Source organism: Pongo abelii, chromosome 6 (assembly GCF_028885655.2).
Source record: "Pongo abelii isolate AG06213 chromosome 6, NHGRI_mPonAbe1-v2.0_pri, whole genome shotgun sequence".
Classification (NCBI taxonomy): domain Eukaryota; kingdom Metazoa; phylum Chordata; class Mammalia; order Primates; family Hominidae; genus Pongo; species Pongo abelii.
Genome location: NC_071991.2, coordinates 80,887,577 through 80,902,934, shown reverse-complemented (window position 1 = coordinate 80,902,934; position 15,358 = coordinate 80,887,577). Strand labels below are relative to the sequence as shown.

The 15,358-nt window shown below is 40.4% G+C and overlaps 1 protein-coding gene across 2 annotated transcripts in view; it reads right to left on the bottom strand.

Annotated features, from left to right (window-relative positions):
* The window catches only part of PON2 (paraoxonase 2), a 30,559-nt gene extending 15,201 nt beyond the window's left edge, over positions 1–15,358 (bottom strand). The window contains exons 1-2 of one of the 2 annotated variants that reach the window (XM_002818243.4): positions 14,823–15,358; positions 4,517–4,587 (exon numbers count right to left, since the gene is read on the bottom strand). In XM_002818243.4, the coding sequence (XP_002818289.1) occupies positions 4,517–4,587; positions 14,823–14,959 (208 nt within the window). In that variant the 5' untranslated portion in view covers positions 14,960–15,358. The remainder of the gene's footprint in view (positions 1–4,516; positions 4,588–14,822) is intronic. The other variant, XM_054559456.2, reaches the window with a different exon arrangement.

Here is a 15,358-nt window from a genome sequence, read left to right as displayed (position 1 = left end):
ACATTAGTCACCCTGGGAAAAGACACTATATTGGAAAGTGAATTTGCAAAAGTTGCTTAACCTCCTTGAGCCTCAGGTACTTATCTGTTAGAAAAAGAAAAGACATATCTATATCTCACAGTGGTTTTTTGTTTTGTTTTGTTTTGTTTTCCTTTTCTCCCATCAGTAGACTGTAAAGTACTTGATTATAAGGGCCACAAACTTTAATGCTTTTTTTCCCCCAATCTCCCAAGCAGCAGTTATTGTAAAGGTCTTGACTGCCAAGTGCATAAAACTGTTAGTTATCTTGAGAAAGACAGTCCATTCAAATTTTGAAGGCCAGACATTTATAAAATAAGATTTTTTAACTTTTAAGCCTCAAATAAAGTTAACTAACTCTTGACATTTTAATATGCAGATGTTAATCTGCCAAATCTTGGGTGTATAAAAGCTTAGTTTCTGTCTATAAGATAGATCGGGAAGGAATTTTTTAAAAGGACTAAATAGTGAACTTACTTTCTGATCCACAGAAGGCACACATCCGTGTATGATATGTAGTCAATAACTATGATTTATTAAAACAGACACAATATGATATGATATATATAAAGCACCCAAAAGTTGCACATAGTTCACTTCCAGTGATGGTGACTGAAGCACTGTAGTGTGTGCATATGTATGTGTGTGTTGATGGGAATCAAGGGCAAGGGGGAAGGAAGGTTCACCTCTTAGAGGGATTAGTTGGCCTCAAGTGCATAGCTACTACTGTTTTCAAAACAGAAAATAAGAAACAGCCCTCTCTATCATAAAAAGTCACTTTTGCCTGTATAGAAATGTGTGTCCAGCACATTGTTATTCCTTATTATCAAAGACCTGTGAATAAGCAACTGTTGTTAAAGATATATAACCAAAAGTTATTATTAACCATTATGCATCACTAACACAGCATTCAACAAACGTTCATATGGTGTGTGCTAACCACAGGGCAAAAGCAAAAAAGAAAAAAAAAGCACAATTCCAATTAGATCTAAAAATGTATCCCAAATGTGCTTCTAATCACTCATCCTCTCCACTCTGTTGCCTTTTGAAGTGCCTCAGAGGCATTTAACACTTCACAAGAGGGGCCATAGGTGACATATTTCCTCATTCTTTCCAATTCCAGACAGCAGCTCACACACATCACAACATAAAGGTCACAAACATAGACAGATGCCTGTTCAGAATACAAATGTTGCTGGGCTTGTTTTTCTCTAAGGAGCGCTCCATCCCAGTGAGTTGTAAGAGGAATACACTTGGCAGTCTGTCATGTAACATGGCTGGTTGTGCCCTATTGTCTACTCTGAGACTTGTATTCACAGAAGGTGGGCTTCCCAGGGCCAAGGGCTGTTTAATAATGTGACAATTATTAACTCAGCAGCAAAAGTAACCTAAGAGATCACTGGCCCAAACTCCCACCCTTGCCCAACATCTTTTACTAATGCCATCTGGCTTTTGCTGAGTGACCAGTTCTGAGAGGGCTCCTCTTGATTGCAGCTGGAAGGCAAAATGAAGCTAGTAAGTTACTTGGGACTCTTGAACTGTCTGCATGATCCAGCACAGATGTAGTCAATCTGCTATTTGATATGAGTTTGCCTCCTCCCACTAAGTGTTTGGGCAATTGAAAGAAAGAAGGGAAATTCCAGGACAGCCAACCAGTGTAGGGGAGGGGAGGTAGAACTGGGGAAATACAAAAGCATCAACGAAAAAAAGGAGAAAGAACACATGGGAAACAGATGCCTAAGGAATGAGAGGCAGATCAACCTGAGGAAGCTGATTTAAAAGAAGAGAAAAAGAAAGGGAGGCAAGCAAGGTATTTGTAGAGAAACTCTGAAGGTTGTACTGTCAACTGATGGTTTATTTTTACTAAAAGAGTGCAGAGAACCCTGTCTGGAGTGAATGTGGTTACAACTATGAGGTACTGAGTTTATTACTGTTGCCAAATTGAGAGCAATTTAGCAATGACTGTCAAAACTTTAAACACATATTCTAAGGGAACAACAATCCCATTGTTAAGGATGTATTCTACAGACATACAAACGCAACAGCAATGATGTTCACTGATTTTTTCAGTTGCAAAAAACTGTAACAACCCAAATGTACATTAAAAGGGGACTGGTTAAATAAATCATGGAATGTGAAAATATTAAAAAGAGCAAAGTAACTATATATGCTAATGTGGAAAGCTGCTCACACTGTTTTAGGAATGAAGAAGGCTGTGAAATATTTACATTAAAATTCTATTTGTGAAAAAAAGAGTCAATATATTTGTTTGCATATGCACTGAAACTATCAGGAAAGATAAAAAAGGAAGCTTTATCTTTGGGGTTATTTCTGTTGGGGGTGATGAAGAGTTTGATGAGAGATTTTTATTTTTATTTTATTTACTTTCCATTTTATATCTTTCTATAGTGTTTGCACATACACTGTTTATATGAACTTTGCACAAAAAATACTGTGCAGTTGTGAAGAAAAGATAACTCTATGTACAAACATAAGTTTCCAAAACCTAGTATTAAGTACAAAAAGCTAGTTTTGAAATATTATGCATAATTTGACCCCATTTATGTTTTTAAAAATTATGTTACAGGAGTATTCATAAAAAGAAAAAGACGGAAGGACACTCAAAACTTGTTTAACAATGTTACCTATTCGGAGAGGAGAACATTTCCATGTAACCTGAGTTTTAATTTCTAAAGAGTAAAACAAAATATTAAATTTTCTCTCCTACCTCTAGAGAAGGATGTTGTTGTAAAGGACTAGAAGGGACTCAATGACAGTCTAGTTATTTCCACACTGTGGCTCTCAGAGTAAGATTATAAATAAATGGTCCCAGGCTTTTTAAAGTCTAAAAACCATTAGTCTAAGCACAAACTCATCATTATAGGTGATAAATACAAAAACCAACTTTGCCTAAGGTTACATTGTGGCAGAATAGAACTAGAGACTAGGTGTTTTGACTTCTAATTCTTTTTGTTTCTAATCATACCATGAACCATATCTAAGGAAAGCCAATATTGGCTGGGCTCAGTGCCTCATGCCTGTAATCCCAGCACTTTGGGAGACTAAGTTGGGAGGATTGCTTGAGGCCAGGAGTTCAAGACCAGCCTGGACAACATAATGAGACCCTGTCTCTACAAAAATAAAAAACTAGCCATGAGTGGTGGCATGTGCCTGTAGTCTCAGCCACCTGGGAGGATGAGGCAGGAGGATCGCTTGAGCCCAGGAGATCAGGGCTGCAGTAAGCCAAGATTGTGCCACTGCATTCTGGCCTGGGTGACAAAGTGAGGCCACCTCTCAAAAAAAAAAAAAAAATTAAAATTAAAAAAAAGGAAAGCTAATATTTACTGTTCACTGATAATTTAACAATGGTTACTAACTACTAGTCTATTATGTACTAGGGACATGTACTTAGTAGATGATAGAGGGTAAAAGACAGCAAGACATGGACTCTACCTTGGAGAAAAACTGCAAACACACCAGAGAGACCCTCAGTGCTGCAGAAGAATCTTGACAGATCCCTCCTTATCTATAGCAAACCTGGGGCTTGCTCTTAGGAATCCCTCCTCAAAGACTCAGACTCCACAATACATCCTACATAAAGTCAAGGGAAGAGGGAGACTCCCCCTCTGCAGTCATAGCTTAGAAGATAAAATAAAAACAAGTTTTTACAGTACATATTGTGAAGTGCCGATACATTAGCCCGTTCTCAGGCTGCTAATAAAGACATACCTGAGACCAGGTAATTTATAAAGGAAAGAGGTTTAATTGACTCACAGTTCCGTGTGGCTGGGGAGGCCTCAGGAAACTTACAATCTTGGTGGAAGGGGAAGAAAACACACCCTTCTTCACATGGTGGCAGCAAGGAGAAGTGCCGAACAAAAGGGGGAAAAGCCCTTATAAAACCATCAGATCTCATGAGAACTCACTCACTATCACGAGAACAGCAGCACAGGGTAACCACCTCATGATTCAATGACCTCTCATTGGGTCCCTCCCATGACACATGGGGATTATGGGAACTACAATTCAAGATGAGATTTGGGTGGGGACACAACCAAACCATATTGGTCAGTTATGTGTTAGCCATAAGATCAGATCCTAGTTACAGAGTAGTGAGCAGGGTAAACGCTGTCACTGTCTACTTAAAGCTTCCTTCACTAGCTGACCACAAGACTCACAGAACACAGACTGCAGCGGCCATACCTGACAAACAATACAGACTTGACAAAAATAGTTCAGAGAAGTCACAAAACAAGCAAGAAATCAAATGCTAAACATAGAATTACACACAAAAAAGGATAATTTACAGTGAGGGTAGGAAACAAGAATAAATACAGGGTGCACGAGATCAAGAGGTTGACCAAAGAGGTTTTTGTTGATCTAAATGTGATTTATCCACTGAAAAGCAGTAATTTCATGCTAAAATGCCATTAATGAGTGTTTTAATGTTAATGGCCAAAAAATCCAATGTGCCCAACAAGCATTTTCATATACATACCGATTCCTTTAATCAGGTGGCAGTTTGGAAGGTCTACAGATTCTACTTCTCTGGAGGCTTTAAGTCGATTTCTGTTCCAAAAAAAAAAAAAAGAATCTATTTGTTTATGTATTCCCTGCTTTGTTTTAGAAAGGGTTTAAAGAGGCTTACAGCAATACATAAAACACAGTGTAAGTCTAAAGTAGATGAAAGAGAAAACAGAAAAACAAGGGTAGGAACATAAAACTGCACCAGAAATGAAGTTAAAACAAAAACGCCTATTGCAAAGTTCTATATACTGATGTGGGTTATTAAAAAAAAAAAGCCAATAACTCAACAAATAAAACTTATAATGCAAGTTCCTATGCAAATGTAAACACAGCACCACGTCACATTTCTCAGTGTTGGTGTTGTGGGAAAAGAGTTCCAGATGTAGAACCAGAAGCCCTGTCTTCCTTCTGAAGAGTCAAACAGTGAAAAATGACTGTAAGCCTCACACAGAGACTACAAAGAAGCCAAGAGAAAATGGCATTGCTCAGAGCCTGACACACCAAAGACATCCCATAAATAGTTACCAACAAAAAAGAAAAGAAGGTAGCATCCCTATGACAGTATTTTTTTAAATAAGAATTTATTTACCTTATTTCAATAGCTTTTGGGGGTACAAGTGGTTTTTGGTTACATGGATGAGTGATATAGCAGTGAATTCTGAGATTTTAGTGTACCCATCCATGACAGTATGTAATGGAATTGGAAGGTTGGAGAACACCAACTAGTTTTGTAACTACTTTAGCAAAACTATTTGCTGTTGTATACCCAGAAAATTAAAAGGAGGAAATAATAAGAGAATGTTGAACTCTAATAGGATGTCTTCCCCCTCCCTCTCCACTCTAGAGCGCCAGGAAGCAGTTTGGGGCAATATCTGTGGGATCTTTTGTTTTGAAGGCCACATACTATTGGCTTTCCCTTCTCTCTCACATTTTTCACCTTCTCTGTTCTCTAGAGCCATAAATAATAAAAATAGCACCTTGTAGGAACTTTACATTTTTCAGTGGTTCCCACATACCATACATTTAAGAGACAAAATAGCTATTTGCCATGTGTCCTTCTCCTGTGCATAGCCCTGACAGCTTCTGAGGTCTAGACACTGTGGAAGGCTTCTAGAGTATGGGGCAGGCTACCAGTTTCTTCTAGATAACCCAGAACGACTCATAGGTTGTACCAACTACACATTTTGGCAATTCATGTCATACATAAAGTTTCTAATTAAAATGTTAATCAGTATGTATTTGAAATCATGTGACTCAAATAATGTTAAATTTTTTGAAACAATATAGCAATAAGGCAAAAAGTATAAATAAATCAATATTTAAATATAATAAAAATAATGCATTAAATGTATTAAATAATACAAATTTTTAAATAAAGCATTAAAAAATACAATAAATCTCACGGCCTACGTGTCACAGAAGTGATTTAAGAGAGGAAAAATAAGCTAGAAAACCAAATACTACATGTTCTCACTTTAACTGGGAGCTAACAATGGTGCACATGGACATAAAGATGACGACGGTAGACACTGGGGACTACTAGAAGGGGATGGGAGGGGAGTGGACAAGCGCTGAAAAACTATAGGGTTCTATGCTCACTACCTGGGTGATGGCATCAATTGTTCCCCAAACCTCAGCATCACACAATATACCCATGTAAAACCTGCACATGTACCCTTTGCATCTAAAATAAAATTGAAATTATAAAACAAAGAGAGAAAAAAAAAAGTTTATGTAGCCTACTGTGGTAGTAATCTTAATTGTGATGATGAGGATGACACTGATGATAATCGTGGGTGGTCAAAGGAAATAAATAATAAAAACAGGTATAATTTACAGCTGTTCTAAGTGATTTACCTCCATGCATTCATTTAATTCTCCAAACAACCCTATAAATTAGGTAGCATTATTCTAGTTTTAAAGATGTGAAAACTGAATCAGACCAAACAATTTTCCCAAGGCGCAACTTAAACAGAAGTGCTGGAAGCAGGGAAGCTTTTGCTTTAAGCTACTTTGTACTTTTCTCAGAAAGAAGTAAAGGGATCTGTGTTCTTGTCTTAGCAGTGAAACTGCCATGTCAGTTAATCTTTATAGGTGTCAGCCTTCTTTATGGATAAAATAAGGATGAGTCTAAAACACCTCCAAGATTTTACTAATGTTATATGACTCCAGAAACAGATGCAGATACAAAGCAATAGGTTATAACTGCTGTTTGTACACCAAGTTTTAGTATCATGCATTGGTTTGGATGTCAATTTTACACAACTTACTACTATGCCTATTTGACTATACAAAAATAGGGATAATGATGTTTACCATCTACCTTTTTCAAAGATAATCTCTTTGGATTAAATAAAATCTGTTCAAAGTAACACATTCTGATGTGTTTGAAAAGTTTAATATGGGGTTCCTGTTTCAGAGTCAACTTAGCTTTGCATAAGTAATTGATGCCAAATAGGGCAATCTTCGTCAACTAGTTTTCTTGTACAATATCATGTTTTCATATGCAGCCTACCTGCTATTAACATGAAAGAGTTACAAACTAATTTTTTTCTTGGCTTTTCTTTTTGATAAAAGAAAATGAAGGTTTTGCCTCTATCCTTCCTGGACCATCAAGACTTCCAAATTTCTTCAGTAGGAAACTGCCAGACTTTTTCCCTGGCAGAACAATCAGTTCCCTGCTTGTTAGTGGACTTCTGTTTTCTGGGTGGCAGACCCTAGTGGCTGACAAAATTAACGCCATGCCCAACCCCCTTTCTTTCTCCCTTGCTGTTTCTATTGTAGTGGTGGGCGAAGCAAATATTTGCTTTCCCAGACTCCCCTGTATTGAGGTGTAATCATATGACCCAGGTTTTGGGGAAAGACACTGTGTTCTAGATATAAAGGAGAGTCATGAGAAGAGAGCCAGCTGGCATCACTCAATCTCCTTTCTTCATGATTTGAACACACACGCAGTGCTTGAGACTGCGGCAGCCATTCTGCATCCTTGAGAAAGATACAGCTATAAAGTCAATAGGGAGAGATCAAAGAACGAAAATATATGAAGAACCCAGTTCCTTGATATAATCACTGGCTCAACAAGCAAGCTCTATATTGGGTCACCTACAGAGGTGTTTGTCATGTGAGGAAAATAAATCCCTCTTTGAATGAACTACTATTAATCTGATGTATGTTACTTGTGGCTGGAAGCAATCCTCACTGGCATCAGATTTAAGAAGTTTGTGTATTTAAGAAATACACATATTTCTCTCAATATAGAGAAAGCTATACAAACCTTTTCGGATTAGATTAATAAACCTAAAAGTACTCATGTAAAAAAGTGCAACATAAATGGTATAAACACATATAAGTGATGATATGAGAGGAGGAACACTCTACTTTTGCTAGAGCCTATTTGTTCCCTAACACTTTATGTCTATAACATGCTTATGACTGTGCTAGGTCAGAGATGCATGGCTATTGCCATTCTGCTGTCATGCAGGAATCGCTAATCAATAACAGCACTCTCCCTTTAACCCAGAGCCAGCCTCAGACACATTGTTTCGCAACCACAGGGAGTCTGTTAAAATTGACACTCAAAAGGAAAGCTATTTGCCTTCTCTGTTTTAGGTTCCTTTTGTTTCCCTTTCTTTTCTTTTTCATTACAGTTATTTATTTTGTTATTTCCTCATCATGAGCCTATGGTAGGTATAATACATTAAACAGTATCCGCTGGCTTCCTTCATTGGTGTCACAATCATTCCCCAAGTGACCCCTATGGAGTCCAGTGACCAAGGAATCCATGAGTAGAATTCAGGGATCCATGAACTTGGATGGGGGAAAAATACATCTTTATTTAAACCTTTAACTCAAATTGAGTATTTCCTTTGATGATGAGTGTCAGCAACAAACCACAATACTATTAGTAGTATTTGCGTCTGTGACTAATAGAAATTATAGATACTTTTCTATCGCATTTCAGTTGTAGATAGCTCAAAGTGCCATTTACATTCATCGCAACTTCAAAATATCTGCTGTTAGACATTTACCTACCTCTAGATCCATTTAAGGGTTTAATTAAAAAAGCATATTATATCATAGATTTTAAAATAGCTTGGTAGCAGTATTTAAGTATAATTGGTTTCCTTTGTAATTCTATATATTTTATTTTACTCATTTAAAAACATGATGCTGAGAAGGAATGAAGGCTTCACCAGACTGCCAAAGGGATGTATGGCACAAAGGTTTAAGGAATTATGCTTGAATTTCATTGTCTACATAGATGACATTTATTGAGCTGACTGTGTGCCCGGCATTATTTTAAGCATGCTCATAGTCTCACTGTGGAGCAGGTAGTACCCCATCCTACAGATTAGAACACTGGGGCACAGAAAAGTGAAATAATTAGTCCACGGTTTCAGGTAAATAGTAGAGCTACGAATGAACTCAGGCTACCTGTCCACAAAGCATGAACTTTTTTTTTTTTTATACTTTAAGTTATAGGGTACATGTGCACAACATGCAGGTTTGTTACATATGTATACATGTGCCATGTTGGTGTGCTGCACCCATTAACTCGTCATTTACATTAGGTATATCTCCTAATGCTATCCCTCCCCACTCCCCCTACCCCACAAGAGGCCCCGGTGTGTGATGTTCCCCACCCTGTATCCAAGTGTTCTCATTGTTCAGTTCCCACCTATGAGTGAGAACATGTGGTGTTTGGTTTTCTGTCCTTGCAATAGTTTGCTAAGAATGATGGTTTCCAGCTTCATCCATGTCCCTACAAAGGACATGAACTCATCCTTTTTTATGGCTGCATAGTATTCCATGGTGTATATGTGCCACGTTTTCTTAATCCAGTCTATCATTGATGGACATTTGAGTTGGTTCCAAGTCTTTGCTATTGTGAATAGAAAGCATGAACTCTTAACCAACAGTCATTAGCATGAAATCAATCTCAGTGTCTTTCATTCAGGAAACAGCAGTACCCATCCAGAGTAGAATGAGACCAGGGGCTGCTAGCTATTATCTGGCTTCATGGCAGGTAGCAGTAAGGGTGCACCATGCTATGGTGCCAATATGCCCCTAAGCAAAGTGGGAACACAGTGTTACTATCAGGAGTTTCTTTGTGCCACACTTCTCTGCTTTTGAATTTACATACAACGGCTGGGACTTTATCTCCTGTGTGCAAGTGATATACAAGCCAGGCTTTATCTTTTATGTATAGCCTTGTAAAAACCCTTTGGAATTCACCCCTTGGGCTCTGGCAATACTTGCACTAAGTAACTAAGAATTTGTGCTTAGGCCTGTAAACCTAGGGAAAATTTGCTCCACTGGCAGAGAAGCTAGAAGACTGTGGGGAGCTGGGGCAAACTGTATTTGGAATTAGGAGACCTGGCTGAGGGGACAGGTTCAGCACTAATTATTCATTAATTATATTATTCAATAATTATATTATTCTGTTGAACTAACTAGTTAACCTCTCTAACCTCAGTATTTACAGTTATAATGTAAAAGGGAAGATATCTATGAAGACTGGATGAAGGCATAAAAGTAAAAGAGCTTTCTTTCCAAATATCAGTAAATGTACATTTTGGTTTAATATAAAGAAATTTGGCAGGGCTCAGTAGCTCACACCCATAATCCCAGTGCTTTGGGAAGTTGATGCGGTAGGATCACTTGTGGCTAGAAGTTTGAGATTAGCCTGGGCAACACAGCAAGACCCCCATCTCTACAAAAAAAAATTTTTTTTTTTTTTTTTTTTGAGACAGAGTCTCGCTCTGTCACCAGGCTGGAGTGCAATGGCTCACTGCAACCTCCACCTCCCGGGTTCAAGTGATTCTCCTGCCTCAGCCTCCTGAGTAGCTGGGATTACAGGCATGTGCCACCATGCCCGGCTAATTTTGTATTTTTAGTAGAGATGGGGTTTCACCATGTTGGTCAGGCTGGTCTTGAATTCCCGACCTCAGGTATCCACCCGCCTCAGCCTCCCAAAGTGCTGGGATTATAGTAATGAGCCACCGTGCCCGGCCATGTTTTTTTAATTAGCCAGGTGTAGCGGTGCATGCCTATAGTCCTCACTGCTTAGGAGGCTGAGGTGGGAGGATCGCTTGAGCCCAGGTGTTCTGGGTTGCAATGAGCTATGATTGTGCTGCTGCACTCCAGCCTGGGTGACAGAGCAAGACCCTGCCTTGAAGAAAAAAAAAAAAAAAAGAAAGAAAACATTTTTTAAAAGATAGATTAAAAAAATAAATAAATAAGTTTTTACACTTTTGACACACTGACCAGCACACAAGAGTCACCTAATAAATGATTTAAAGGATGGTAGTTTAAAAAAAAAAAAAAAAGGGAAAAAGGCTGCTCCTTCAGAAGTAGAAAGAGACCACATAGCTTCTTGTGGGAATTGTCATAAAAGGTGCCAGGAAGCAAGCAGAACATTCACATGGGTACTCTGGGGCTTCCTGCCCACACTTAGGTCTCTGATGCACTCAAGCCTCACGATTCATCCATGGCTGTGTACCCTGACACCAGGAACTAGCCTGGGAATATTTGTATACTGTTATTTTCCCCTTTATTGCTCAACTAGGGAGGGGTGGAAAAGGAGGGTGTGGAATCCCAGTTACAGTTCAGAAGAAGAAAGACAACTTTGATGACATTTATCCCTCTGGGACATCCTTATACTAAAAATTGAAGTGGGCAACCTGGGGAGAGAAATAACTTGATTGCCAAAGTATCATCTCTAAATATTGAATAATCAAACAGTAGGAATCAGATTTTAAAGCAAAAATCAAACATAAAGCCTCTGTCCCTTCAACTTCCTCTGAAGAGCCTTATGGGGAGGTGGGAACATGCTTTTTTCTTTTTTTTTTGAGGGAATCTTGCTCTGTTGTCCAGGCTGGAGTGCAGTGGCTCAATCTTGGCTCACTGCAACCTCTACCTCCGGGGTTCAAGCAATTCTCCTGACTCAGCCTCCCAAGTAGCTGGGTACAGGGATGCACCACACCTGGCTAAATTTTGTATTTTTACTAGAGACGGGGTTTCACCATGTTGGCCAGGCTGGTCTTGAACTCCTGACCTCTAGTGATCTGCCCGCCTCAGCCTCCCAAAGTGCTGGGATTACAGACGTGAGCCACTGTGTCCGGCCGAACATCCTTCTTTTTAAAACAGACTCTAAGGGTCACCAAATTCTGACAGAAGGCACTCGACCATATGATAAAATACAGGGTACCCAGTTATATTTTAATTTGAGATAAACAATGAATGATATTTTAGTATAATTATGTCCCAAATTCCACGCTTAATGCTAAGTATGGTATAAGTATTTCATGCTTATACTAAAAAAAAAAAACTATGTGAAATTCAAAGTTAACTGGGTAGCCTACATTTTTCTTTGCTAAATCCAGCCACCCACAACCTACCCCAACATTCTCACATCAGCCCATTTGGGGCTCCACATATCCAATAAAGTTACCACTCTATAAATTCACTGCCCAATAAAGTGCATCACAGTCACGTAAAGAAAAGGTGCATCAAATTGTAAAGTAGGCCGAGGGTGGTGGCTCATGCGTATAATCCTACCACTTTGGGAGGCCGAGGCAGGAGCATCACTTGAGGCTGGGAGTTTGAGATTAGCCTGGGCAACAAAGTGAGACCCTGTCTCTGCAAGAAATAAAAATATTAGCTGGGCATGGTAGCATGCATCTGTAGTCCCAGCTACTCAGGAGGCTGAGGAGGGAGGACTGCTTGTGCCTAGGAGTTTGAGGTCGCAGTGAGCTTTGATGTACCACTGTACTCTGGCTTGGGTGGCAGAGCAAGACCTTGTGTCAAAATAAAAAAAAAAAGAGCCACAAAAACCAAACAAACAAAAACCTGTAAATAAACTATCAGGTGCATTCTGTCAATAAGTTTTATTTACTTTTTCATTTTTTTAAGATTTGCAGCTATAACTTTAAAACCTTAAGATTAGTGAGAAGGGGGAAAATTTGACTGTTGAGAAAACTTCCAACCTGCAGAAAAACTGGTGGCTTACACATGAGTGACAACATAATAAGCTTGTGAATTTTGGTGGTCTTGCCTTTGAAATGGAGAGCAGGACAGATCATATACAAAGTCATCCAACTCATGAATGTTCTGTAGAGCACAATGGGCATTACCTAACATGAAAATTAAGGTCAACATGTCCATTTCCTACCCATAAGCGGTCTTTCCTCAACTCTCACTCCCATCTCAGCCACCACACGCTTCCTCTTTGCACTGCTTTATCCATGGATGAAACTACAACCATGGGACAGTGGAGCTGTGGCACAAATGCTGGTAGCACCTTTGACTTCTCCCTCATCCCTGGGGTTCCAGAGTTTGGGTCCCTGTTATCCTCTCTGACCTACTGCAATACCTTAACCAGTTACCCCATGTCCACTCTCTATTCTAGTAGTTCTCAACCTTGACTGCTCATTAGAATTATCAGGAGTGTTTTTAAAAATAAAAAATGCCACTGCTACTGTCAGCTACTGTTCTTACATTATGTACTTCCTTATTTATCTATTTACCTGGGAACCCTGAAGCCAGCTTGCCAAACAGTAAATTATTCCATATCACATTTTAGTTATAATGAAAAATCTCTGGTAGGTAGACACCATAGTTTATAAATTACCAACTCAAATTTTGTTTTTTATTTATTTATTTATTCATTTTGTAGAGGTGGGATCTTGCTATGTTGCCCAGGCCTGTCGCTAACTCCTGGGCCCAAGCAATCCTCTGGCTTAGGCCTCCGACAGTGCTGGGATTACAGGTGTCAGCTGTAGATTCTGATCCACAACAGCTGAATCAGAATCTTTGGTGGTGCCACTCAGACACCAGCCCTCCAGGAGATTCTAATGTACAGAGAACCATTGCTCTACTCCAATCCCCCCTTCCAGGCTTATCTCTACAAAACACAACTAGTTATATTAAGTTCTTGTTGAAAAGCAAAACCCACCAATATTTCCCTTTTGAAGGACTATTGGGCCTATCAAAGTGGGGCCCCATTTTTCAACTTATATTTAATGGCCTCAAAACCTATCCTTCCCACCACCCTACTATTCTCATCTCCTGACTTTATGCTCCCTTCAAATTGGCCCATTTGCTAGTCTTCCATCTTCCCACTTTAGCCCCTTTGCTCCTGCTGCACTATACATTTGGCATGGGCCCCTTCATGCCCATATGTGTTGCACCCACCCTTCAAGGTCAGGTCAAATGTCTCTTCCTCCCTCTGGAACTCCACCTTCAGGGGATGTAATCTTTCCTCTTTAAGCCTATGGGGTTTGTTTGTGTCTGTCCTTACGACATCCTAATTTATACATTTACTGTATTTTAATTCTCTCTTCCCCTGTATTAAACTCCATAAGGGTCGTACTCTACTACAGGAGCCTAAGAGAGAACATTACACATAGCAGGTGCTCAGTATTTCTAGAACTCTTTTGCATGAGGCCTATAAAATTTTGGTTGAGGCAGGGCAGAACAGCTCACACCTGTAATCCCAGCACTGTCGGGAGGCCTAGGCTGGAGGATTGCTTGAGTGCAAGAGGTAGGGAACAGCCTGGGCAATACAGCAAGACCCCATCTCTACAAAAAATAAAAATAAAATCAAACTTTGAGTTGGTAATTTATAAACTATGATGTCTACCTACCAGAGATTTTCATTAAAACTAAAATGCGAGATGGAATAGTGTCTGCACCGTCTGGCATTCTGGCTTCAGGCTTCCCTGGTGAATAAATAGGAAGTAAAAACAGTAGCTGAATATTTCAAGTGTCTTTGATCTACAGCTGAAGGGTTTCTCAGACTATGCAGAAATGGGTGGAGAACAACTTTATTAAAGACGGGTCTGGTTTGGGCAACAAGGAGAAACAGCACCAATGACCTGAAATAAATCTTCATAATTAAGGTTTCAATGCATGAGTAGTCGTTTTGTTTTCAATTTAAACCACTAGTTTGGCCCTTGAGTAACTGCAAAGCATTCTCTTGTCAGCCTAAGCAGAAGAGAACTTTGTTAGCAGCAAGGGCTTATAAACTTTCAAGAAAGTGTCAGGATTCACTCCAAATTTTTCTAGTTTTTTCACTAGAAGCGGAGAGTCGGGGTGATGGGGGTTCAACTAGCTGGGGGAGGGAGAGCAATAAAAAATTCTCCAACCCCGGCCGCAGGGCCAGGTCCCGCAGGAATCCCTCCCCCAGCCTGCGCCCTCCCTGCGCCCTCCCCGCACCATGCGGCCACCCCCAGCCTGGGGACCGCCGAGGAGGGGCGCGCGGGAGTCCCACCTACCTGAGTGCCAGGAGCCTCTCGCCCAGGAGCGCCAGCGCGATCCCCAGCAAGCCCACAGCCACCAGCCGCCCCATGGCGCGGGAGCCGGGCGCGCTGCCTCGCTCCGGCCTGGCCAGCAGCTCCGTGGGCGGTGCCATCTTCCCGGCTCGACGGTGCCGGCCGCGCTCCGCCCCGTCCTCCGCCTAGGCCGAGTCCCTGCGCTGGGGCCGCGGAGGCTCCGCCCTGGGCTTGGCCCTGGTCTTTGTCCTCACAAACCTATTTCCCCAGATACCTTCGGGACGGCCCGGACACTCCTTACTTTAGGCTCATGACGTGAAACTTTGAATTCCTTCACTTCCTTTTTCAAACAACCCACCCGAAACCCTCTAGCAGCCCGCATACCTTTCTCGTTTCCCTAGTCTTCAAACACATTTCTCACTAGCTATTCCAGTGAGAAACTTACATAGAAAGCAGCTTTTGGGGGTGGGAGTCGGTGGCCAAGGGAGGGAAAGTAATGGGATGCGTCTTGTAAATATTTCACGTTGGAATCACTGCTT